Here is a 27,249-nt window from a genome sequence, read left to right as displayed (position 1 = left end):
TGTGTCCACTGGTGCTTCCACTGAGGTGATTTCTTGGACCATATTATCTTTGAGAACAAAATCCCTGCTAATAACATCTTATCTGAAGCCCAAATAAAGCAATTAACAGAAATGAGTGTGTGAGTAGTGTGGACTTAATGAGCTGCCCGTGAATACTTTCAAATGTGCCAGCTTTATCGGCTCGCTCGTGGGGCGTGGGGAGCAAATTGCTGCTCATCAAGACTTTGATATTTATAAACATGCATTAATGGACTTCAGGCAACGCCTGTCCTCCTTGGTGGCTTCCAACGTGAGCCCCGCATTCCACAGAGATGCATTTCGGTCTGTGTTGAGAACGGGGCTGCCCTTCTGTTCCTTTGACACCGCACTGATGTGGGTCCTCAGCACGTTGCCGTCTCTGTGAGCCCATTTTGGGCAGCATATCCAGTTTAGGAATTCCATTTTGCATCCCTGAGCTTTCTCAACGAGGGTGTCAGGTAGTTGAGGACCCATGAGCCATGCAGGGATCCCCCTCAGTCTCCTTCTAGAGGCTTCTGGCCTTTCTGTTGCTGGATTCAAATGTGTGTCCTCTGAAGTCCTTGGTGAGGAAGCATTCATTTCGGAGCCCCTTACTCTGCGTTTTTCTCAAAGAAGATGTCAGTAAATTTCCTGTTTATTTTGCAACTTAGATTAATTCCTGCTTTTGCCCTGAGATTTTAGACTGTCATTAAGACTTGGCACATTAGTTCGTCTTGATTTAGTTTTCAAAAAGATAATATACAGACAACAAGGTGAAAAGTAATACTAAAAAAAAATGATAATGATTATTATTAAGCGGTAGGATTATAAGTAGTTTTCTTGTCTTTTTTAGATTTTTCTGTATTTCCTTAATTTTTGACAATGAACCTGTTATACTTTATAATTAAAATGTATAAAAAAAACCCAAAAACAAGCAAAAATGAGTGTGTGAGAGCTCAATCTGGAGGTCTGTACCACTTCCCCCAGCCCCTGATTTGAGGCAACTCCTGGGTCTGGTGAATGGGGGGCTGGCCGGCACCCCCACAAGCTGTGTGTGGCCCTTCCTGAGCCACCTGATGCAAACAAAGGAGCCTTTCCTTGGCTCCAACAAAGCCACGCACAGGAACGCGGGGGGACGTTTGAGCACAGACGTGATCTGTGTGCTTCTCAGATCGCGGCAGACAAGGCACGAGGGAGGGACGGGCCTGTCTGGAGGTGGAAAATCTGCAGCTTACCCAACGCATTGGTTTGGGGGCTTTTACAGATGTTTTTATTTTATTCTACTTGAAGCCATCGTATGAAGTATAGTCGGTATCTACCTATCTATCTGTCAAAATTAATGAGGATAGGTGAAAACTCATATCATAATAAGGCTTTGTCTGCCCCCATACATAGTGTGTCTCTGGTACCTATTACACTGGGTCTTTCCAGATGTTGTACCTTCATCATCCAGTTTGAAGCCTCAGGGCAGATACAGTCAGGATCTCGTCTACCATCTCTTTACCCATTTTTAAAAATGTTTTCAATTACAGTTGACAGTCAATATGATATTAGTTTCAGGTATACAGCATATTGCTTATCAGTTTTGATGGTGGTGTCACTCAGTGTTTCCCAACTGGGATGATTTTGACCCCCAGGGGACACTTGGCACTATCTGCAGACACTTCTGGTTGTCACAGTGGGTGCTGGGGAGTACTGTTGGCATCTGGTGGGTGGAGGCCAGAGCTGCTGCTACACGTCATACAGTGCACAGGACAGCCCCTCACAGAGGCCTACCCAATCCAAGACGTCAGCCAGGCCGAGATCCACACTCACCACAATAAGTTGTAAACTATCTCCTTTAGCTCTCTTCCCTAATGTTTTCTGCCTTTCTACAGAGTTTATGGGAAACATATTAAAAAGTGCACACGTAGTAAAAAATAAAATTAGAGCGCATCCCTGAATAGTAAAGTCCTTTTTAAAATACGAAAACATACTCATGGTCTGTGTGCATGGAATTGCAGCCTCTCTGGGCATCCTGGTTGGGGGCTTGTGGCCGCCCGGAAGGAGGGGCTGCGGGTGGGGTGGACCCCACAGCAGGGGGAGCTGTACCTGAGGACCCGCCCGCTGCAGCCGCTCCCTCAGGAGTGGGTCACAGGTGCAGGCCCACAGGGACCCTCAGAAACAGTAAAAGTGCGCTGCTAGCTTCTCCGTGCTCAGCGCCCCACCCCACCCTGCCCAAAGCCTCAGTGGAAGGGCCATAGGTCCATGGGTGCAGGAACATGGACTGAGGTGGTGGACAGTGTCCCCACGAACTAAAAGTACTTAAAACAAGGTCCTGGTATGCATCATTGACGGATGCTAAAAAGGGCTCTTGGTCGCACACCTGAGCTAGAAACAGCAGGAAGGGGAGGGACCGAGGCCCGAAGCGCCAGCCATCTCTGAGGCAGCCCTGAATTGGCTGGATCTGTAGGTGGCACAGATGGCTGGGTTCTCCTGGAGCTTTCTCCCACCTGCCCCAACGTGTTAGTTCTGCCATCACCTGTTTTCCATACTGAGATTCATGGAAAGATGGCTTGAAAAAAAGTCTGAGAACAAGAGCCCTCTGGATGTTCTGACTGCCTGAATGTAGTGTCTGCTGCAGGCTGGATTCCTTGAATCAGCTGGGCTGGGACGGCGTCCCCTGGTTTTGTTTGGTGGTACTCTGCATGGAGACCCTCACTCCTCACCTGCTCGCCTTCCTTGGAGCTCCCCACCGCAAAGCAGCCAGCTCCCACATTCGGCATGGGGATCAGTCGCACACGAAATCATTTGAGACTAGTAAGAATTAACTATGCAAACAGGAGTTCATGAATGGTGTCTGAGCCTGGGACTGCACAGAGCCCACGTGTCTCCCTAGATGCTTGAGGGCTCTGGGGACAGCGCTGGAGAACAGCTGTGGCATGCACGGGTACACAGCCGCAGTCACTGAGACCCAGGCTCCATAGCAAAGACTTGAAGATGTGCCCAGAGGCCAGCCCCCACGCCAAGAGGCGGGCTCCCAAGAATTTTCAAGACATGGAAGACCAGCCCTTGACATGAAGAGCCCCGTGTGGTATCGCCAGTAACTGGATCAGTGCCTGACACAGAGCAGAGACTCTTTAGTGCCTTCCAATGAGCGACCACCCGAGAGCGCTTTCTACCCTAGGCAGTAGAGCCTGGTGGTTAGTGCATGGTCTTCACTGATTCTCCACTGAGAGGAGGGTGCCTCTCCCAGGGCTGATCATTCTTTGTTGTGGGACCATCTTGGACATCGTTGGATAGTAGCAGCATCTCTGGGCTCTACCTTGTAGCCAATAGCATCCCCCTCCCCAGTCGTGACAATCAGAAATGTCTGCAGACATTGCCACTTGTCTCCTGTGGAAGGGGACCGATCACCCCTGGTTGAGAACACTGGTTTAGAGCTGTGTGTCCCTGGGCAAGTTACTTGACCTGTCTGAGTCCAATTCCACCTTTGTCCATGGGGCTGGGCAGGTGGTACAGTGAGGATTACCTGAGATAAGACCTACTTTAGCTGTCATTACTTTGTGTGGTCGGATCTGGTGACACTAACTCCACTGAGGAGATGATGGAAATTTCGTGAGCCCGTGACAAACAGCCATCGGGACCTGCTTTTTTGTGTATCCAAACTGATGAGTTTTCCAGGAGAGCACATCAACCCTTCCCCGTATTCTTCAAGCCCACAGAGTCCTCAGGTCGTGAAAGGGTTATACGCAATGGGCACTGAGATTGCAGATTAGCAATGGAAGAGACGAAATCAAATATGCACTGTAATTCGAAGCATTGCTTTTCATGGGAAAAGAAGTTATCCCAACTTAGCCCTTCCAACTCTTTTGTCCAAACATTAGTGGCATGCAAATATTTATGATTCATACATGCCCCTTAATTCCCAATCGTATTTTAACAATAAACACTGCGTTTTCACAATGAAGCCCAGTAATCCCCTTGTCCTGCTGCTGGGTCCACAGGCTGGCACCCAGCAGCGTTGCATTCCTCCCGCGGTAATTGCCGACTCCACCCAAGTTTAGGGAGGTTTATAGAGGTGCCACAGCAGCTCTCCTTGGGCCGCACGTCAGGACAGCCTGGCTGCTCCCCTTCTCAAGCCTTCTCAAGGTGCTATCTCAGCATTTTCAGAAACTGCAAGTGAATGTCCATGCACGTTTTTCTTTTCTTGGCCACGTATAAACAGAGCATTGATTGATCTGGCTGTTACTTGGAGAGGTATCTGACTACACTATTATCTTGCATTCTGTCCAAATCCATGGGCCCAAATTACAGTAGAGCCATTGTGTTCCTCTTGATATTCCTCTGATTCATAATAGCATAGAAACACATCTATGTGTGACGATTCTGCGGGTCTTTGGGAGGTAGTGTGGCATAGCACGAGAACTCGGTGTGCTTGCAGGGCTGACTCACGAAGATGTGCTGGCCTCGGCCTTCTCATCTGTACAATAGGTATGACAGTGGCTTTCCTATACACCCTGCAAGGTTGTCAGGATGATTCTAACACGGTGAGGTGTAGGTAACAAGACTTAGGAAGAAGAGCTGTGCCTCCCCTCGACATTGTTCTTCCTTCTGCAGCTAGAATCGTTGAGGGGGGAGGGAAAGAGCAGACCAGAGTTAGCACGCGTCTCTCAGAATCAGAAAGTTAGGGACGAAGCATTTCCCACAGTCCGCTCCTTGATGGCAAGGAATTTATATTCCTTTACCTTACTAGGAAGCTTGTACAAGGAGAATGTCGAAGATACAGCAGGAATTTCATAAATATTCATATATAAGCACATGAATCATTCCAGATGTTTGCTGGGCACTGATTGTGTGATGGATCCTGTGTTCTCTCTGTTAATTGATGAGTCTCTCACAGGCTTTGAACCCTTTCCGATCAGGAAGTATAGTGTCCATTGCTATTTTATTAGAATTGTGGCCCACCCCCAGAGATCGTTTAACGAGGGCATTTCATTCATTCATCAGATCTGCATTGTGCACCTACTGTGTGCCAGGCATTGGTGAGACAAAGGCCAGCCACAGAGAAGCCACAGCCTTCAAGGGCTAGGAAGGGGCTGACAGTGAAGCAGGCCATCGCTGCTCTTGACTGGTGAGCACCACGGTGAAGGGACAGGTGACAGGAGCACATGCGTTGTGGTGCATGACCTAGTAAAGAGCTTAGGGGACTTCCTGGATAAGTTGTCATCTCGGTTGAGACACTTCAGGGTGACAAGAAGACTGTCCAGGTGAAGGGATCAAGACGTGTGTCCAGGCAGAGAAGACGGAATGGGGAGGTGCACCTTGTCTGCTGACGGGGCTGATGAGGGCCTTGATGTCCACGCGAGGAGTTCACTTTGGTCCTGGTGAAATGGATAGCAGTCACAGGCTTTAAGCAGGAAATTGACCAGGTCAAAACAGTAGTAGCAAGAGGCTCGGATTGCAGATTGAAGAATGGAAAACGTGCTTGGAAGGTGCTTGGGGGGCTTAGCACCTGATCAAAGGACTGAAAACTCCCACTGTCCCACCTGGTGGCCTCAGATGAGCATCTCATTTGCAAACACCCTGTTTTTGGTAAATGGCGCTGTACCTAGAAGCCAGCTCCCACCCGGCCCTTCCTGTCACACCCCCAGCTTTGTCTTGAGCTTTCCTCTTCTTCCCACTTAGTCCCCAACTCCATCTACTGTCACCACCTCCTGCAGTGGCTGCAGTGGGAGCTGAAAGCTGGTGAGCAGGCCCTGAGGACTCCAAGCTGCCTTCCCTCCAAAATCTCCATCCTTCAGGTCTCTGTGCTGCAGAGCCACGTGGCATTGGGTGCGTGTTTGGGGCACGGGGCTGTGGGCATAAGCAGAGTCAGGGCTAGGACTGGGCCAGCCCCGGGAGGTGACTTTGGTCACCTGTCCTGTGTGGCCCTAGTCCAATGGGTAGAAACTGGGGGGTTTGGATGCACGAAGCAGGGACCTCTCCAAATGAAAGTTCAGGGCAGCGGCGTGACCTTGGCCTTAAGAGGACTTGAATTCAGGATTGTGGGGGTGCTTGCGCTAAAAGGATTAAAACTTCCTCAACTAAGATACTCAGGACTTGTAATACCCCCCAAAAAAAAGAAGATCGAAAAGGAACCTTGAAATCTAGAGAAAAGAAGTACAAAATCATATGGAGCATTGCGATTCTTTGGAGTTTGGTAAATACTGCTTGTGAAGAGAACGGCTGGCCCACCTCTCCCTTTTGTAAGGCTGAGCTCACACCTGTGCCACCGGAGAGGGAAGCCACGCTTTCGACATGAAATCAGACATCATAAAGAACAAGCTGTCAAACAGAAAGTTTATAGAATAAATCATAGATCCATTTATCAAACATTTTTTATTGCCTCGGAACAGAAGATGCGAAGAATAATAAAACGCTGTCCCAGTCCTCAAACAACTCATTTTTATAGACCAACCCAAGAGAGAACGCGTTGCATGTTTTGGGTTTTCTCTAAGGATGACAACTATATTTCAAACGATCCATCATTCCAAACAAATGCTGTTTTTTATGGAATTCTGTATTTAAGCACCTGACTTTCCGTCGACTTTTAGGGGTCATCCTTGTGCCAATAGCTGGTGCCTCCATCTTATTTTGCCCACATGGAAGCAGGTGCAATTGGATAAAGATATGTGTAAACACAGGCACGCTTTGCACACAAATGGATATGTGCTGACATTTTAATTTCAATTTAGAGAAACCAGGAAATTCTGTGCAACCTGAAGTCTTTGTACCCTGTTCAGAAATCCCCAAATAAATAATTATACAGCTCTGCCGTCAAAAATAGTGGTGAGTGTTTGGGTAAGGAAATGGATGAGGAGCGAAAGCATCAAGTTTGGCTGTTAGATTGTTCCAGTGGAAAAATGAAAAATACACATGAAGAATACTTTGTGAAAAATACCCCAAATTCAGACTTCTCCTGGAATCGGAGGGTACGTCAGTTTTTATGCTTTAGTTATTCACGATCAAAATTAGACCTGGCACAATTTACGTAGTAAACGGAGAAACCTCCCTGCAACGTTTCAGAATCTTTTGGGATTTCCAGAATTTGCAAAGAGCAAAACTTGAGCCTTCCTTGGCTTTCTTAGTTTTCAAAAGCTGCATTTTTTTTTTCATTGACACTTCCTTCCTCCCTCTCTTGGGTGTTTAAAGTTTGTGAGGACAACTGCTTCCCCGCAGAGATGCACGAGTGAGTGAAAAATGTTAAGACTGAGGTTCCTAAGCTGTATGACCCCCTGGTAGATGATCCACTGTGAGTATAAACTTCCCTTGCGTGACAAAGGGCAAGTTTCACATCCCACGGAAACAGCCCCGAAAAGGAGAAGGTGACCCAGAGTTTCAAACCTACCCTGAGGAGAGTGACAGGAACAGAGACCAGTGGCCAAGGAGCCAGTGCAGGCAGATTGGCGACCCAGGAACCAAACCTCAGGAGGGACGGGCACAGCAGCAGAGGAGTGAGAGGGTCGCCCCTCACACACACACTGGCAAGGTCCTGCTTGGCGGGCACGGACTTCTAAGCATGTTACTCTGCTCCTGGTCAAGGCATGATTTTGAGTCACCGTTTTGCCTTCTGTTCCCCTCCCACCCTCGTCCCTTTTGAGATCAGTGTGGACATTTGCAGCAATCCTGAAGCTTGGCCACTTTCTAGATGTGGTGAAGAAGTGGGTGACTAGGGAAGCACAGACCTGAGGCCTCCTGGCTGCCTCACCTTGGTGAGTGTGTCACGGCAGCAAGTGTCCCAACTAAATAAAGCAGTTAGTATTTGGCCCCAGCATTTGGATGAACAAACTGGCGTTGAAGGGGACGCCACATGCTCCAGAGGGGAGCATTTGGCATGGCTGGTTTAAAACGCCAATCAGCCAGTCACAGTTGTGCCTTATAAGGGTTGCCAGCTGGCGAGGCAGGAGTGAACTTGAACTTCAAGTTTGAGTAGAAGGTGTCGTTTTCCTGTTGGGTCTTCGGGCCCCATTCCATTGCCCTGCAAAACACTAACACACCCCTCCGCTGCCAACATCAGACTTCAGTGCATGGTCGCCAGCCCCTCCTCAGGGGATTACCCTGGCTCTGGTCTTTGTGGAACCCTGTTTATCACACGTTTTTAATTATAATTAAACTGGCATTTGCCAATTCATGATTTCGTTTCACTTGCACAACAACGCTGTGAGATGGAAGAATTGCTAGTACCCCCATTTCACAGGTAACAAAGCTGAGGCCCCAGAGAGGTTCAGTAGCTTGCCCAAGGCCACACAGCTAGCAAGAGGCAGGGCTGGGATTTGAACACAGGCAGGTCGGCCGAGGGGCCACACTGTTACCTAGCACCCTCTGCGTTTTCACCTCCTTGAGATTGTCAACTCAACTGCTTGTCTTTTGCTGCTTCCAAGTGTAAGTCAAGATACCCTTTCCCACCCCCACCCCCCACTCCCCCACTCCCCCGTTCCTTCCTCCCCGCCCCGGGCCATTTCTTCCCACCTCTTTACTCAGTCCTGGTGTTTGTGCTTCTAAATAGTACCCCTCCTGGAACCCAAGCACGGGCTAGATAGGAGGGTAAAGGAAGGTCTCAGGGCCCCCTTTTCTTGGCTTCCTTTACTGCGACTCCCCGTGCAGGGCATCTGTGACCCTGTGGCTTGGCCCCTGGGGAGCCTTTCGCAGCACAGCCAGGGTCATCTGTGCACAGGCCACGGCCTCTGCTTGTCTCACGAGGCCAAAACCAGGACTGCAGGGAGTGCTGGGGCCTCTCCCACAAGGATTCACTTCAGGCTCCAAGGTGAATATCAGCTCTCTCCCCGGCAGCCCCGTCTCCCGCCCTTGCATTTGGTCCTGCAGAGCCGATTTGAGGCTGTGGGGAGCGGGGCGTGTTCTTTAGCTGATCTGTTCTCCTCTCCTCTCCCCAGACTTCTTCCTAGTCTGCTACAGCTTGCTGAGGAAAACACTTGAGAGCCTTTCACTCTCCACACCCACGCACTTAAAATACCAGGCCCATAGGTTATTTGAATGAGAGAATTTGGCTACTAACACATGTGCTCCAGGGTACAGCTACCATTTCTGCAGGTGCTGGCCAAGACGGGCTGTGTCTCAGCAGGTAGGGGCTGGGGCAGAGGGCAGTGAGCCCTGGACCTCAGGAGGTCAGTCACATATGCCCACTGGCTGACTGTCCCCAGTCGTCAAGTTCGGTGCCAGGTCTGGTCGGAAGAATGCAAGGAAGTGGAAGGCAGAGTTTTCCCAGAGAAAAAATGTCACACACATCTGTGAGCAAAATGTCGTCACTTGTTACCTCTGTCCGTGCAGTACCAGGCAGCTGTCCTGGTCAACGCTATAAATAAGAGCCCCTCGTGAGGGAAGCTGTCAGAACACCTCTGCCTTCGTGGCTGTGAACCACTTTGCTGTGGCCAAAATGCCCCACCTCGTAGCTTTTGCCGGACAGACACTTCTGGTGACTGCACCTAAGATGATGGGCATAAAATAATAGAACTTTAACTGTGAGCAACGGTTTCACAAATATTCACTTGGGTTGAATTTCACTCCCGATTAAGTAGGCCAGTCTGTGGTTAACCAGGGGGCGTCATTAAGCGCTCGACTGCCAGGAGCCCAACTTCGGCTCAGTAAGACACGGCTTTTGAATTGTAATCCAGGCTTACGGTTCGCTGACAAATACAGTTTGGGTACATGAGGATTCCAGGGACTATTGGCCCTTTTTTTGGCAGTGGTAGAGCATGGGAAAAGTACCACAAGTCCAGATTCCCAGTGCCAATGCCATTGAGTTTGCAAACAGAGATTTAGGGCCTCATGACAATAATGTGAAGAACAGTGAGCAAAAAGCTGGGAGATTGGGCTTTTGCTGTGTATCTGAGCTGTGTGACTTCGGGCAAATTACTTAACCTCTCTGAGCCTTGGCTTTGCTACCTATTACTTGAGGACAATGAAATCTATCTTGTTTATTTCATGAGACTGTAGTGAGGACCAAATGAAATCGTATTTGGGAACATGTTTGAAAAGTTGTAAGTTCTGCAGACCCCAGAATGCCAGTGTTATGAAGACGATGATTCTTTGTTGTCATTTAGGAAATCTAGAATAGGATGACTGCAGGAGGCTGCCACAGGAGTCAGACCTTTTCAATAGGTGAAATGCATAGGTGCCTGCAGAGCAGTTGTCACTCATGGGGCCTAGACTGGAACTCTCATAACATTTGATATTTGTACTGGGTTAAATAGTGTCCCCTAAAAACTCATTTCCGCCAATGGCCTCAGGATGGGACCTTATTTAGAAATAGGGGCTTTACAGGTGTAATCAAGTTAAGGTGAGGTCCTCCTGGTTTAGGGCGGGCCCTCCATGCAGTGACCAGTGTCATTATAAGAGGAGGGAGTTTGGAGACAGGAGACACACAGGGAGAAGGCCACGGGATGATGGAGGCAGAGCCTGGAGTGATGCTCCTATGCCGAGGGCTGCCCAGGACTGCCAGCACCCAGCCGAAGCCGGGCAGGCAAGGAGGGGAGGGTTCTTCCCGAGAGCCTTCAGAGGGGGTGTGGCCCTGCCCACACTTTGATTTGGGACTCCTGGTTTCCAGAGCTGTGAGACAATACATTTCAGCTGTTTTCCGCTACCCGGTTTGTGGTCGTTTGTTAGCGCAGCCCTAGGAAACGAGTGCAGTATCATGGAATCTCCGAAATGCTGAAAGTTGCAGGCAACAGAGGACTCACACAGAGGCATGCACACGCCTACACACGGAGATGGGCACCCCGGAGGGCCGCATTGTCAGAAGATAAAATCTGAGCTGAAGGGGACGTTGTAGGGACCCCATGAAACCCCTCATTTTGCGGACCAGGAAACTGAGATCTGGAGAGGTGGAATCATTTGTACACGAACTCAAATATAAGTCTCTTTCACGTAGAGCTCCCCCCACCCCACCCCTGCTTGCACTGCACATGGATGTGCATTCTCCCTCTCTCTCTCTCTCTCTCTCTCTCTCTCTCTCTCTCTCACACACACACACACACACACACACACACACACACACACATGCACGCACACACACGCACACACACACACACAGACCGGCTCAGTCACTGGAGCAGTGTCATTATTCATTGCTTATGTCTTCAGGGTCGTTTTTCCTTTTTTCTTTCTTTTTTTTTTTTCCATTTCAACGCCCCCTCTACCCTGAGTCCCCCTCCCACCCTCATCCTTGCCCGCCTTCCTGCAGGGGACATGCTCTCAGGTTTTTACAGCCGCCAAGCCCATTCAGTCCAACATCCTTATCAATCAAAGGCGAGGAATGCTTTAGGAGACAGCCCCAAAACCCCACAAAGCAAACGGTAGTCGTCAGGGAAGCTACCTGGTAGTTGAGTGACTGGCGCCTCACTTTGAAGCCAGGAAGACCGAGGTGAGGGGTGAAGCCAGGAGGCTAGGATGGCGGGCGCAGGGGCTGGAGGAAGAAAGACCCCAGCTTGCCTCACTCCCGGCGCGCTGCACCCCTCGCCCCGCCTGTTAGGTAGATCAGAAATGCCATGGCTTGTGAGCAGACTCGAGGAGCCTGGCCGCAGGACGAGGGGGCGGGAGGGGACTTGGTGGTGAGAAGTCCCTAAAAGCTGGCTGTGGCTTTCAGGACGGATGATATAGCTCATAACTCGGGTAGGCTCTTGATGGAGAAGGGACAGACTGGCCGGCATGATGACAGGAGCACGGGGACACTGCTGCTCCCAGGGCTGCCGCTGCCTTTGCTCCTCTGACCAGTTCTTAGAAAGCCCCAGGCTGAGCAGCGAGATGGGCCGTCATCCTGGGTGCTTGCCTCCACTCACTGTGCCACTGTGCCCTCCTCGCGGGGCTTGGCCTGCCACCTCTCCTGCCCATCCCTCTGCGTCAGCTAGATGCCAGGGGAGAAAACAATCTGGTCTGTCGCCTGGTGACATTTGAAGGGTGTCCTAAAGAGGCAAATCCCTAAAGCCCCGAAGGATTCTTCTCCAGGCTCCAGGAGAGAAGGCCAGCTGGTGGGGCACATGAACTTGGGTGCAGGGCCTCCTGGGATCCTCCAGGGTGCTGGCCCGTGCGCACCCCTCACTCACCTGTTGTTAGGTCAGTTGTGACCTTGGTTATGAAGCCACACGGGGCAAAGCAGGTGTCATCCTCAGACCATCACTTGGGATTGTTCTTATCATAGACTTTGAATAGACAGAATTCAATTTCTCGGAGACTGTTTGGTGAGGTTTTGTGGCCAAACATTGTATTTTCATGGAGCATTTTTCTGTGGCCTTCTTTTGTATCAAAACATGCATGACAGCCGAAAATATTCTGCTCTTTCTAACTTGGGGATGGGAGACCATTTGATTTTTGAAACAGTTTTGGGAGCAGATAGGCGGCTGGGTGAACATATTATGTTTTCCTTTCATTTCTTTTTTGTTTCATTTCATGCTGCATGATTAAGAGGAGAAAGTCTGTTCATTAGAGAACTATTATATTGATGTAGGTCTGAACATCATGCGTAGTCAAAGCTTAGGATCCTGTTATGGTACAATGGAAAACAGAGAAGGCAAATAATAAAAGTGAGCACAGCGCACACACACACACGTGCACACACACACACACACACACCTTTGAATGCCATGCATCAGATACTATTTTAACAGTTTTACTCGTATTAACTCATTTAACCTCCCCCTAAATCCTATAAGGTAGGGAAAGTTATATGTACCCATCTGCCAGGTAAGGGCACTGGGGCACAGAGAGGTCATCCAGCCAGAATTTAAACCCAAAGTCCATCTGCTGAACCATTGGGCCAAGAAGAAATGTTTAAAATAAATATATTTGCATATTAATAATTACATTATTCATATATTTGTTAATTATATATTAGTAATTATAAGTTATAAATATGTATTTTAAGTAATTTAAGAATAACTTTTTAAAAGTTGTTGAAAGCATTGTGTGAGACATATGCAAGGAAAATATGCTCACATTTCATAAGTATAAGTAAGATGTTTAGATGGAAATTCATGTGCATATGTGTGTTTATAGCATTTATTGAATCTCAGTCTATCAGTCACATATACTTAAGTCCATGTATTGACTATAAATTTTGTCTGGCCAATCCCATGCGTGTCTCCAATAACATCTAACCTTTAAGAATAATATTTAAAATCAACCAGCAATTAATGTTTTTGAAATACAGAGAGAATAATTTTAATTTAGCCTCTCCTCAAACTTAGGAATTCTGTCGTTCCTAATCCTTGAAGGTACAAAAACGTCACAGGGGAGGATGGATATGGTTTCTTTCACTCCTTTTTGCCCCACCATTTATAAAAAGGGGAGACAGTGGGAGGGGAAGGAGTAGACAGCTGCCAATCCGACCCTGTGTCCCCTGGGGTCTTCGATTGAAAGAAAACCAATCCGACTCTCTCTTGGTCCTGTGTTGTCTACTGATGATTAAACAAAAGCCCTATGACTATGTGGTGTGTCCCACCTGGACAAACTCCACAGGTGTGCGTTTCAGAATGTAAGCAAAGCCAAACTCAAGGGCGTGCTGAGAAAGCCAATAGCGTGGGCTGAAGCACTGCCACCTTTCCAGTTTGAGGCAGGAAAGCATCAACGGATGGTCAGTTACTCAGCAGGCATGTTTGGGCCATCACCTCACTCTTTCATGTTCTCTTCTGCGTTCCTACAGGGAAAAGCTTCACTCTGACCATCACCGTCTTCACAAACCCGCCACAAGTTGCCACTTACCACAGAGCCATCAAAATCACAGTGGATGGACCCCGAGAACCTCGAAGTAAGTGGGCCCACCTCGGGGCTGGTGCGTCCCCTGGGTGGGTACACTCAGGCACCAGGGACAGCATCTCAGAATCTTTGGGTTCAATTGGCAGCTCTCAAATGTGGCTAAAACCGTTGCCAGAGGGGGTTGTCTGGCTCTTGCAAGGAGAAAACATTTTATTATTGACACTGTCACTCCTCAAAGTCCATCTCTGAGCACTGGGCTCTTTTCGAAGCATCCTCCTAGAGGGCAGAAAGAAATCAGGCTGATTCAAGTGCGTGCTAGGACCATGTGGGGCTACGTGAGACTAAGGACTAGTCCCTCAAATACACGGTGAAGTTCAACAGGATTAGAAACAAACAACGAGTGGAAGACTGGGCAGACACAGCAGTGGCCGAAACGGCCGGAGGGTCAGAGTGGACCACAAGGGACTAATGACCAGCCATTCTATCCTTGTATTCATTTGTTAAGGCTGGAGATGAAAACTATGAAAACAACCATCTTCTTTCAGTGGCACAGATCAAAATCTTATTACAGGATTGTTTAAAATAGAGAATGGGAGGGTAGAAGAGCGCCTGAGGGGAAACCAGTAAATATAGAAAGATGGTACAAAAAAAAAATAGCTCCTATGAGGAAAGCTTTTTAAAAAAGGAGTGGGGTTGTTTAGTCTGCAGAGAGATGTCTTCATGGTGACTTAATGACTATCTTTGAGTAAACACAAGAGTAACACTCTTTTCCAAACCACACCCTTCCCTGGGATGGAGGCTGGGTTACAGTTGCAGATCTGTGGAGCTGACGGGAGCCCCTGCCCAGCATCTGTGTGCCTCCAAACCGCATCAGGTCCCCAATGGAAAGTTAGTATCCTGTCTTCTCAGGGGGAGAGAGATTCAAAGTCAGGGCTTCCTGCTATTCCCAAAAGTCGAGATGCAGGGAGGCCAGGTTGTAAAACAAACTGGTTAAGTATTTGGGCTCTGGGAACAGATAGGTGGAGTTCTGGTTCAGGCACTGAGCACCTTTAGCAAGTCATGGAGCCTCTCTGAACCTCAGTTTCCTCATCTGCAAAATGAGGGGCTAATGGCAGCTCCTTTGTAAGGTTGAACGAGACGAGGCCGTGTGCCTGGCAGAGACAGTGCACTCAGGAAATGTCAGTGACCCCAGCAGAGCCCCGCTGCCTGCGTCTCTGGCTGCTGCTTCCGGGGCGCAGTCCCTCAGAGGACCGTCTCTCGGTGGTGCCTGTGGGGCCTCTGAGTTTGCCTCTGGGGCGTGACTGTTTACACGTCATCCTGTGATCAGTGCAGCTCGTAGCAGTCTTACCTGCCGTCCCGGCCACAGCCCCGTGGCTTGTTAATCGTCTTCTAGAACCACCCGACGTGCTGCCTCAGCTTCCCTAATGCCCCCCCACATGGAAAGATGCAGCAGAACACCCCCCCCCCACCAGGGACGGCGCCCAGGACATGATGTTCCAGCCACGACCTCCTTGGTGCCATTTGCCGCCGCGCTCCACGGCTCCCTCCATATCTGACCTTATTTTTCCCCTGTCAACTTTTTCTGGCCAGACTCAGGAAACTCTGGGACTTCATAACATCCCCTGATGCCAATTTATGTGTGAAAAGCAGGCCACACGCACAGGACCACACAGTTACAGCCAAACCCAGGGACGACTGTGAGCACTTCGCAGGTTTCCAAAGTAGGAATGGCGCAGTAGAGACAGACAGTGACCCTGCTTTGAACGTAACGGAGACATCTAGCAGGTGCCTTGGCCTCTCCATGGAGGACCACAGAGGAAGCAGGCTTAGATTATAGCAAGGCTCAGGTTGGGGGGCAGGCTGTTGTGACACAGGGAAATTGACTTTCTGGGTAATTAAACTTCTAGAAAGGCTCATTCGGGGGGCTGTAGAATCTCTATCTTTAAAAATAGAAGCAGCAGCCGTTTCTGGGACAGTAGGCATGCCCACCTGCCCAGAGGAAGAAGCTTGAACCACGTGACCCCTGATTTCCCTCTATGTCTGCTCTTCACCCCTCTCCCCTCTCCCTCCGTGCATGAAAAAGGGCAGCTTGTGGCCCGTTGCCAGTATGCCCTGTAACATTCAAAGAACTGCAGAGGTGGTTGAGCTTCGGAAAACAAATGGTGGCCACTGTGACTTTTAAGAACTGGCAGTCAGAGGGGGGAGGTGTGCGTTTGTAATGGCCAGCCTGTATGTACAGTTTATGCTGCTTCCTGCTGTTTTATAACTTCAGAAAAACAGTCATTATTGAGAAGGGTGCTTTGAACAGACAGAAGGGATTTGCTCCGAAGAGCGACCCCTTTTTATGGAGTTCTTTCCTGCCAAATGGCATTTGGGGTCTAGGGGAAAATTAAATTACTAAGTATATGTGCGATATAAAGGCGTGTTAAAGGCCCAGACAGATATTCTCACATTTCACAAGGGACTTCTAGAAAAAACTCCAAAGCACAGACTCCCAGGGTGACTTGCATAATGCTGGCTGTTCTGCTCGCCCTAAGAAGTGAATGGAAAGGGGGCCATCGCTGCTCGTTCTAGTTTTGTGTCCTCTTTTGTGTTCCAACGCTGTTTTCTTCTTATTTGACTGCTGTGACTTACTCTGGGAACTACTTCTTTCTGATGATGCTCTGCTGACAGCCACTTTTTAAAAAATGATCAAGTTAATTTTTTCCAGCTTTATTGAGATATTACTGACATAACAGATGTAAGTTTAAGGTTTACAGCATGATGATGTGATACACGTATATGTTGTGAAATGATTATCACAATAAGTTCAGTTAACACATCCATCCCTCCCATAGTTACTGTGTGTGTGTGTGTGTGTATGTGTGTGTGTGTGTGTGTAGTGAGAACTTTTAGCAACTTTCAAATATACAGTACAGTATTGTTAACTATAGTCACTGTGCTGTACATTACATCCCAGGAGTTATTCATCTTTTTTTTTTTTAAAGATTTTATTGGGGGGTTGGGGGAGGGGAACAGTGTTGGGGAATTGGGGAAGGGGACCAGCCAAGTTGTTGTTCTTCAATCTTCGTTGTGGAGGGCGCCAGTCACTCTCTGGCTTCCCGTCGGCAGCTCGTGGCCTCTAAGCTCAAGGTGCTGTGTTCAATCTTAGTTGCAGGCAGGCATAGCCACCATCCCATGCAGGAGTCAAACCAGCAGCCTTGTTAAGAGCGTACGCCCTATCCACTGAGTCATCTGGGCAGCAGTTCAGCTCAAGGTGCCGAGTTCAGTCTTAGTTGCGGGCGGGCATAGCCCACCATCGAGCAGGCAATCTTGTTGTTACACCAGCTGAGCCATCCTGCCACCTGTTGGCAGCTCAGCGACAGCTCAGCTCTGGCGCAGCGTCACTGGCCCATGTGGGAATCTAACCGGCGGCCCTGTTGCTCAGAGACCATGCTCTTACACAAACTCTTAACCAACTGAGCCACTCAGCCGGCCCTGGACTTAATTCATCTTATAACTTGAACTTTGTACCATTTGACCACCTTCACCCATTTCCGCCTTCCCCACCCCAGTCCCTGGAAACCTCCATTCTACTCTGTGTTTTTATGAGTTCAGTGTTTTCAGATTTCACATATAAGTGAGGTCATGTGATATCTGTCTTTCTCTGTCTGAGTCATTTCATTTAGTACAATGCCTTCAAGGTCCATTCATGTTGTAACAAATCATAAGATTTCCTTCTTTTCTAACAGCTGAATAATGTTCTATTGAGTGAGATACACACACACACACACACACACACACACACACCATTTTCTTTATTCATCTTTTGATAAACACTTAGGTTGTTTTGGGTCTGAGCTATTGTGAATAATTCACAGGCACTTTCTAATGTAATGTTAAAAGAGGTCACTGAATATAAGTCAGGACGCCCAGACAATGTCAAATCTATGGATTAATAAGACCTCCCATAGCCTTTCTATCATCATGGTCTATGGATCCTGGGCAATTCTGGTAAAATAGTCCTGGCATCGCCAAATGAAATCGTTCTGAAAAGTTTTCTTCTTTCATGAAAGCAAAGACTGTGAGAGCTGGAAGGGACCTGAGAGGTTAGGCCTAATTGTGGCATAGGGTTAAGGAAAGCAGCCCCAGAGACAAGAAATGATTTGCCTAGATTGAAAAGAGATGCTTGCTGATAAAGCCAGAAATAGAATGAGGAGCCTCTGATTCCTCATCCTATACTCATCCATCTATCCATCCATCCATCCATCCATCCATCCATCCATTTATCCAGTCCCCTCTGCATCCATGCCATAACATCTATACGTGGTCTGTACTAAGCTCTCTGACCAGCCTCAGTACCCTCCTGTTTGAAATAAGGTTGTGGGTTAAATGACTTCTCATGTTTGTCTCAGCTGTGAGACTGTCTAGAAAGGGAGAATGGTAGTGCATCACGGCAGACGTGGAGCCTTCAGCTTGAAACATTTGTGCAAAAAAAACAGGAGGAAAGTCTATCTCATTTCACCCACCACTCAGGTAATAAAGAAAAGGACTAAGAATTTCAGAACATGCCACAGCCATCTGTTGGCCAGGCTGATGAGATAACTCGAAGTTTCAAACCAGTAGAGAAATTACCAATTGTTGAAAAATTAAATTTATTATGGAGAAAGAGCATCATCAGAAGGTATCCTCTGCTGGGATCCGTTCTTAGAAGCAGCCATGGGCAATCTATTTTCAGCTCCTAGGTAGAATGCTTCATAGCTTGTTAACATATTGAAAGACAGCATTCTCTTTCAGCCTAAAAGATAGAGTGAAAGGATTTTTCAAAACAACAAAAATAACAGTTGAGATCTTGCTCCCTAGTGTATGTTGTCAGTTTGGCTCAAACAAACTCTCATAAAAATTCAAAAAAAAAAAAGGATATTTGAGAGTTATTTTTATGTATTTTTTTAAATATTTGGAGGACCTAGTGAAAACCTCTAGCTCTCAGCCCATGTGTACATAATTTAGCCCGTGTGTCTGCAGTATGATAATATTGAAATACCAAAGCATATTCTCTGCAGATATATCCTGAAATAATTCAAATACGCAAATTAGCTCAGTGCTGTGAAGGAAGTGATTTTGCGAAGGAGAGGTTGAGGTGATGGAGCAGCTGGGACCAGAAGTTACCCAACGGCGGAGGTTAGGTGGGTCCCAATGGTGTGGAGTGGACAGTCATTCTGATGTCATGAGCCATCACCTCTCTGGCTAGGAATCTGTTACATCTGGAACATTGAGTAACCTAATTAAAAATTGAAAAGGTTAATAAAACAAGTATTGAGCATTTCTGGGACGACTTCTGCCCTTGGGTTGAAGGAGTCATTCCCAGTAGCTGTGTTGTGCTTGAGCTCTTAGGATACACAATAACAACGGATGGATAACGAGGTGGACCCATTACTTAAAAACTTTAGAAGATGCTCTTTTCTGGGGCACTGGTTTTCTTGCCAGCTAACTTTTTTTTTCTGTTTTAATAGGGAGTTATAATTAAAATAGTTAGATGGAAGGGCCTAACTCCCCTTTGTGAAGGACCTGGTTGAGATTCTGTCACACGAATAGAATTTTCTTCTATGATTCTGAATGTAAATAGCAAACCTACAGTATACAGAGAGAGAAGAAACAGGATTTTTATATAATAAATACCAAGTGTATTTCACGGGCAAAGAGGAATAGAATGATACATTGGTTTGCGAGCATAAGTCATTCCGGAAACAAACTACTCATATTGTAAGACATCGCTCGTTTACCACGTTAAAATGTATTAGAAATGTTTGCTCATCTTGCAGAACACTCGCAAACCATGTTACTCGCGATCCAAGGTATCACTGTATGTGAAAAGTCCCTATAAACTCATGGCGATAATGGACCTGAAAGTACACGAAATCAAGTTTATTCAGATAAAGGTGGGGTGAGCAGAAGTGTTTACAGTTTGGTCTTGTGATTGACCAATAGACACTTATTTTTTAAGATGTTATTTTTCTCTTAATCATAAAAACACCTGATGATAGTAATAACAGCTCACAGTGCTGATTGTTCAAAGCACTGGCATCTCTGAGCTGGTATAGTCTTCACAAGAACACGTAAGGAAGTAGAAGCACAGCAAAATAAAGTCCCTGCCGAGGTCACATGGTTAGGAAGCCAAACCGAAACGGAGCAGTCCAGACGCTGTAATCGGCAGACACCAATGTCTGATTTTAAGAACTGCACCAACTGCTCCTCCTGGAACTTCGTTGTATTGAAATTTCTGTTTCAGAAAGTTTTTATTAGAAGAGTTTATCAATACACTTCTGGTTCGAATGCAGTTGTTTCTGAGAACGCAGGACCTAGTGGCCTGGGCAGCAGTGGCTGTTTTTGTCCTGACAGAAAGGAATGAGCTTGTTCCCTTGGGCAGGGCTCAGTGACGTGTGTGCCGTGGGCAGGGGGTGTGACCCACTACGCAGCCACGCTATCACACACGTGCATGGTTGGTTCCGTGTCTGTTACCAGGGTCTGCTGGGGGGCTTGGCATCAGTGGGGACCTGAGGTGAAGATGGTGTACAACATAAACCTCTTCCTCCAGTGCTGGCATGCAGGAATAATGTGACAACGTTGACTGCCAGGAGTCCAGGTCCCCTTTGGCAAATCTTCCTAGAGGATCCATGAGCACAGCGTACAGCCCACCGGGAGGATGGAAATTCTGTGTCTTTCTTTGCTCCTGACTGGTTAGTGGCACACCAAACAGTTCATAGGCCTGTGATCTCAGGGTTGTGAGTATCAATCCACAGCCACTTTGTTCGCTGGGACTTGCATAAAGCATGTCTTCCGGCAATGAACGGTGCTCTGCCTAATCCCTCTTCCCTTCGATCCTTCAAATATCGGATTTGGACTTTCATCTTTATAGATGAAATCCTGACCCACGAAAGAAAAAGGACCTAATTCTTTCTCCCCTCCCACCCAAATATAAAGTAGGAGACAGACAGAGGGTCAGAGAGGAGAAAATGTTCTTTACTTCTCTTCCTCCTTCCCCACTTGGAAAGGCATTTTGATGCTAAGATGGACCTCCCAGGGTGACTTCCACCGGGTGCTATAACTCTCACAGTGCTAAGCACCCCATCTCCCTGAAGATCTGGCAAAAGCAGTTTTTAAAGCATTAACAATAATCCTACTCAGACAGTTCCAGTGAGTTTGAGAATCCCTGTTTATTATTTTTAGTAGTATCAAGCTAGACCAAGAAAACTTTATGTACATAAAGATTCCCCTGACCCTTGAGTTTGCAGCAGACTTAATTCAGGCGAAGGGTGAATGGGGATGTGAGACGGCCCTGGAAGGGGTATGCTCCTGCCCCAGAAGCCTCATCAGCTTGCTGAGACCTGGGCAGGCCTGTGACCTTTTGGTAACTATCCCTATTTATACAGAAGTCACTCAGATTTTTCGATGGCATTTGTATTGCTGCAGAAAGACAGTTCCTTCTAGGTTCCAAGAGAACCCCAAGGAACGATCTAGCACCTTCTCAGCCTAACGTAGAGAACGGGGGAGAGAAGAAACGGAATAAAACTTAACACCATTACCTTGAGTTCCCCTTTCCACTGGGACCATTGCAGACTCATATCACTAATTTTGAATGCCACACCTGTGAGGTCAAGATCTAGGCTAACATGTTATAGTCCTTGTTAGAATTGACTCTATAAAGTGCTAAAAGAAAAAAAAAATCTTGTCTTCATTTAGGCATTTGTTTCTTAATCGTGAAACATGTGAAAAGGTCTCTGGATCCCGAACGGGGGGGGGGGGGGGGGGGACCCGGGTTTCACGCTGATGCTTCCAGGACAGTGGGTGTGAAGTCCGGCAATTTAGTACTTTCTCCTCACTTTCCTCTTTCATGGAGCTAAGCAATGGGGTGAGATCATCTCTAAATTAGTTCCCACTAGGAACAGGTAACGAAACATTGTCAGAAAAGCAGAGCTCTACATTTCCCCGCAAACAGGGCCCCTGGGAGGCGGAGCCCCACCGGCCTCCCCTCCTCCCCTGGGCGACTCCATCCGATGCCACATCAGACATGTCCACATGCACCCAGATTAGACTTCACATTGTTTTGTTTTGTTTTTGTTTTCCTGTAAATTTTTAAAAGGACTTTTATCATTTGTTTTTGGACTTATCTGGCTGTGAGGGTCTCATTTCCCGCGGCCCTGATTTTGCTGCCATCAGCATATAATTACAATCAGTGGTTGAGATCCACATTTGGGCACTTGCTAACTGTGTGGGTGACCATACCTGGGGGTAGCTGGCTTGGCTGAGCCTCCACAAACAGGGACAGTGGCTGTACTCTGGGCTGGGAGGCTAATTGCAACAGCCTCGGTAGAACGTTTTAAACCTGGCACAGAGAAGGGTTTGGAAGATGGAACAATTATTTGCATTTAGGCTTGTAATACGGTAGCTATAAGAAAACTCTAAGCAAAGAGGATTTGTGAATCCTAAGTTTAAAAATTCATGAAGTTGCCATAATAGTTGCGTTTTAGATGTTTAATTAAACATTTTGATTTTTTGTTGTTGTTTTCAGTTTTCCTTTTGTATTTAGACCTAGTAAAATTTCTTTCCTGGTGTTTTTATGGACCCTTGAAACACTCCAGGCACTGTTTGTTCCTTAATCCCCCATGAGTAAAACAGCCTTGCCCCCAAAAGTTGAACTTCGTGAAAAACTCAGGGTATAAATCCTGTCTCAGTAATATCAAAAGTCCGTACTTGAGATCTAATATGTGGGTCCTTTCCAATATATGCACAATATGCCTATAGGAGACGCTTTTCCACGCTGCTCTAGAACACTGACATGTTACGAGCCAGAGTCTCTCGGCATCTAAATTCTTGCTTGGGACTAATGCCGCTCACCAGCAGGCTAGGTGCAGCCATGCTTTGCAGAGCAGAAAATGCACTCAAATCACCCTCTGAGTTTCCAAAATTAACTTGCCATTCTAGACTTGTTTTGGGGGATTTTGGTTGTGTGTGTATGTGTGTGTGTGTGTGTGTGTGTGTGTGTGTGTGTGTGTGTGTGTGTGTTGTTGTTGTTGTTGTTAGGGTTTTTTGCATTTGTGGGATATCTGTTTGGTACAGTTTATCTTCATTCCCCCACCTCCCAAAGATGTACAGTGGCACATTCCAGTGCAGGGTGCTCTGCTGCCCTCCCACCTTGTGGCCTGATGGTGCAGCCCCCTCCTGGGATGGTTGGGGAGCAGCTCCGCTGAGGTCTGTGCATGCCATCTCGTTGTATTTTGAGGAGTGCTTAAGCTGCGATGCTGGTAACCATGGCTGCTGCAGGCACAGGTGGTCCAGGTTCTGGCCGTGCATCTCCCATGGTGGGTGGGTGGACCCACAGCATGTGGAGTGATGGTGGATGTGGACAGATTGCGATTGGCACATCGCAGCACCGTGCATTATAAGGCATTGGCTTCTCAGCTTTGGGGTGAATTCAGACTTTTTTTCCATACATTAGCCACTTTTCATTTTTCATTTTGAAAAAATGAAAAAACTTTTCTTGAATTTTCCCAAAGGCTTGGGTTGTTTTCCTGTAAAGCTGTGTAGCTAAAAAAGTCATTAGTAGAAATTGGATCCGGTAAGTCTCATAGAACTCCACAACCACCACCACGACACACACACACACACGCTTTCATATATACCTGGAAGATCAGCTGAAATAAGTTAAGTGAAAGCAACCGCTGGCACTAGGTCTGTGTTTATTTGTGCTAACTTGCAATTTGTGCTCTCCCGTCCTTTCCATGTTCTTTTCTTTCATAAACAATTTGTTTTAACGGTTTGCTTTTTTTACTCTGAAGAGTTGGCAATAAAGAAAGGGGTAAATTAGGTATAATCTATTACTGGGCATTACAGCTGTATTACCAGACACATCACAAGACACTGACATTTGGTTGGATGTGAAATGACTTTTTCATAGCGCGGCTTACACATGGTATATTTATATCAAGTTCCATGTACAACTAAGTCATGCAGTGCTACTAGGAAAATTCACTCTAGCCAGTAGCCAAATATCCCGGAGATACAGTTATAGATGAAAGCCAAGGGGAAAAAAAAACACAAAACACTTTTAAGTGCCCAAAGCAAAGTTCTTTCTGTTTGCTTTTTTTTTTTTTTTAAAGGAACACAGTTGAATTAATCTGCCAACTCCCTAGACCCCTATAAAGTAAGTTAATGGCAATACATTAGTTTGGTACTTCCATGATTTACATATACTCAGGTTCCATTACAGCAAGTATTGACTAAAACGCAGACTGTTGTTGAAATCTTTCAGTGTACTTTCCTATATTGAAATGACTGACGTTTGAGATTCCATTTGTTTGTTTGGTTTAGTTTTTGTTTTTGTTCACCGTGGCTGAGAGGTCAGTCTTCTGGTCATTTGAGATAAAAAGTAAATGTCTGAAATGAGTAAGATCTTAAGCAGTATGGCCCTGTTTTGATTTGCTCCTGGTATCACCTTATTTTTACTTACCTCTGGAATAGTTTTATGATATTTCCAATTCACTCATTGTAAAGAGCTAAGGAGAAATATGCATAGCCACATATTTGCAATCATTTCTGATATTACTAACAGGGTACATACAGCCTGAGTTTCAAAAATGAAGCAGAGAGAGTTCTGAGCCTGAGGAAGTGAGAGAGGAGTTTGGAGCTAAACCGACCTAGCCCCACATCCGATCCCTGCTACTTTCTACCTGTGTGTCAGTTTTCCCGTCTGTAGAATGGGCTTAGTGACACCTGAGGGTGTGAGAATTCAATGAGATAGCCTGAGCGGCAGACAGGAGGCCCCAGCTAGAGAGCTGGCTGCCTGATTCAACTTTGCTTCTCCTCAGTGATAAGATTAGCCTCCCCAAAACCAGGAAGGTGATATCCTTGTCTTGGGGGGGGGTCTTGTGCGAGTTGATTCAAGTAGCACATCTGATGACAGCATCGTGCCTGGCACAGAGGTGCTCCTTAAATATTAGCCATCATTAGAGCACATGCCCTGGATACAGGGCGGGCCCCTTCCCTCATTCCATAGCCCTTCCCAGGGGAAACTACGAGAATTCTGCCCAAGTCGGGGCCAGATATTTGCCACTGCCAAGTTACTTTTCAAAAGAAATTGTTTTGGCAGATTGGGCCCTCAGAATATAATACAATAAGGGCCTTTTTCCCCCTCTTTTTTTTTCCTCTCACCCTACCTATTATTAACCCCAAATACTGAGTCAGTGAACTGACTTTAACAGCTTATTTCTCATGGAAGCAAAACCATATTCCCCTGCTTCCTCGGAGAGAGATGGTCTTTTTCCAAACAAAGATTTTCTCAAAATGTAGTTGTTTCTTAATGTTAGCACTCATGTTGCTGTGGGACCTGGCAAGATTCTCAGCATCTAGAAGCCTCCACTGGGTCATCTGTAAGGCGGGGATAGTAATATGAGCCCTGCCTACTGCATAGGGTTGTTTTGGACGAATTGAGATAATATATAATCCAAGTGCTTTGTAAACAGTCTGGCAATGAGATAATAGAATTATGATAGATATGTAATTAGATAACAGAAAAATAATAATAGAAACTTTTATTGTTGTATGTATTATACAAAAACCTGAAGGATCTTAAAATATTACTTAATAAATAATAAGTATTACTAATTCTTAAAGGTAGATTTCATCTCATCATGGTTCTGGGGATTGATGAGAAGAAAACTGTAGAGAAAAAAATAAAGATACTTAAATCAGCCCCCACTGGAAACCCATACTTTTAGGAATTTTACCTTTTGCTGTTAGGCTGTCTTCATATTTTCTTTACCTACTACTATGTACCCTTTAAGAATGTTTGAAACAAAAAGCAGCAGCCTTGACAGTTAAGAGTTGAGTTTTCTTTTAATATCTATTTCTTTACAAAACCAAATACAGTTTTTGCTGTACCACTCTATGATTTCATATTGAAAAGCTTGCAAAGCGTGTAAGATCATCGTGTAACTCGCTTAGCCCGTCTTCTTTTTCTTTTCTTTTTTTTCTCACCCGTGGCTTTTTATATATGCTGCTTGCCTGAGATTCCTGGCTTAGATTTCAGGGAGGTGAAATGTTACACCATTGAGCCTTCATGCCAGTTTCCCAGAACGAGTGAAAACTGCAGCTGCTCGGAGGTGACAATCTTCCAAGGCTCCAGAGGCGGGCTTGTTGTCCTGTTCATTTGCAGACATGCTGCCGGGACCAGGTTGGGAGCCACTCGTTCTACTCCTTGGGTGATTCAGCCAGTCTGAAAATAAATAGGTAGCCGAGGGCAGGGAGAACGAACTGGAAAACACTGACATTGGAGTCTGGTTCTCAGGAGCTGCTGGGTTGGACTGAAAAGGAACCCTGAGCCCTGGGCAAGGGAGCAGCCAGCCGAAAGACCGCTGGCCTGGGAAACTAGATTCTGGCCCCGGCTGGCTCTGCCAAGCTCAGCAGCCCATATCACCTCTCAGAGCCTCAGCTTCTTCATCTGCAGAATGAGACAAAGACAGAGGGACAGAGAGACAGAGGATTTGATGATCTGAAGCCCCTCAGCAGCTTCTAAAAGGACCGTTTGGTATCTGTAGGACGGATTGCACTTGCCGCAAATCATCTTCTCACCTGGAGGAGGAGAGTCCGGGGCCCTGTAGCTGCCAGCAGTCTGGAGGGACAGTGGTCCAGGACTGGGGAGGCGGGGGAGGGCCACAGAGGAAGACGCAGGGAGCGAGAGGACGTCGACTCCTTCCCCAAGCTGGAGAAAGAAAGGGAGATGCATGTCAGAGTGACATGCGTTAAGTAGGGGAAATCACCCTAATTCGATTTCCCATGGCTTTTGCATCATTTAAAAAAAAAAAAGCCATCCTTATACCCACAAAGTGCTCAATTGTGCAAGCCACAGAACCCCAACATGGCCAACTTCCTGAAGCTGGCCGGTCAGAGACCTCAGCGTTAATGCCTCAGACAACTAAAAAAGATGGCGTGCGTCCTGCAGACTGAGCCGTTAGAGGTTTCTGAGCGAGGCTGGCCCCCTCCATTGCCTCCATGCAGTGTTATGGGCTGGTCTTCATTACCTGCCCTACCTATCTTCACAATCTAGCCGCAAACAGCTCTGGTTGACCACACCACTTCCCTATTGAAAGTTAATACTGTTTGACTCATTCTGTGTTACTAACCGAAGCCAAAGAAAACAAGCTGGAGAATAACCGGCTTGTATGGAGTTTGGAAAGCTCTCAGAGGCCTCGCTTTCAAAATCCTATACAGTAGCTTTACTATATCTCTCTGCTGCAGCTGCAAAGAAAATGAAGGAAGCAGAAGTGGTTTAAAAAAAAAAAAAAGAAGGCTGGGGGTGGGGAAGAGATGGGGAAGGGTTCGGGGTAGGGGCCCGTCTCAGGCTGAAAAAACACTCAGCATAATCTGAGGGCTCGCCCACTGAGCTGTGATACTGCGTTTACACACCAGAGTATTCACACAGAAGAGGGACTGTTTGAGGAGTTAAAAGGAGAGAAAGTTCAAAACAGTCGTCGAAAAGGCGGTGTTCCTATT

General features: G+C 46.9%; 1 protein-coding gene across 2 annotated transcripts in view; it reads left to right on the top strand.

Moving 5' to 3' along the window:
* The window catches only part of RUNX1 (RUNX family transcription factor 1), a 237,856-nt gene that overhangs the window by 159,703 nt on the left and 50,904 nt on the right, over positions 1 to 27,249 (top strand). For both annotated transcript variants that reach the window (XM_019658651.1, XM_019658650.1), the window contains exon 6: positions 13,670 to 13,774. In XM_019658651.1, the coding sequence (XP_019514196.1) occupies positions 13,670 to 13,774 (105 nt within the window). The remainder of the gene's footprint in view (positions 1 to 13,669; positions 13,775 to 27,249) is intronic.

The sequence above is a fragment of the Hipposideros armiger genome, unplaced genomic scaffold (assembly GCF_001890085.2).
Source record: "Hipposideros armiger isolate ML-2016 unplaced genomic scaffold, ASM189008v1 scaffold_285, whole genome shotgun sequence".
Classification (NCBI taxonomy): Eukaryota; Metazoa; Chordata; class Mammalia; order Chiroptera; family Hipposideridae; genus Hipposideros; species Hipposideros armiger.
The sequence above is the reverse complement of the archived record's forward strand: the minus strand, read 5'-3'. Positions and strand labels throughout refer to the sequence as shown.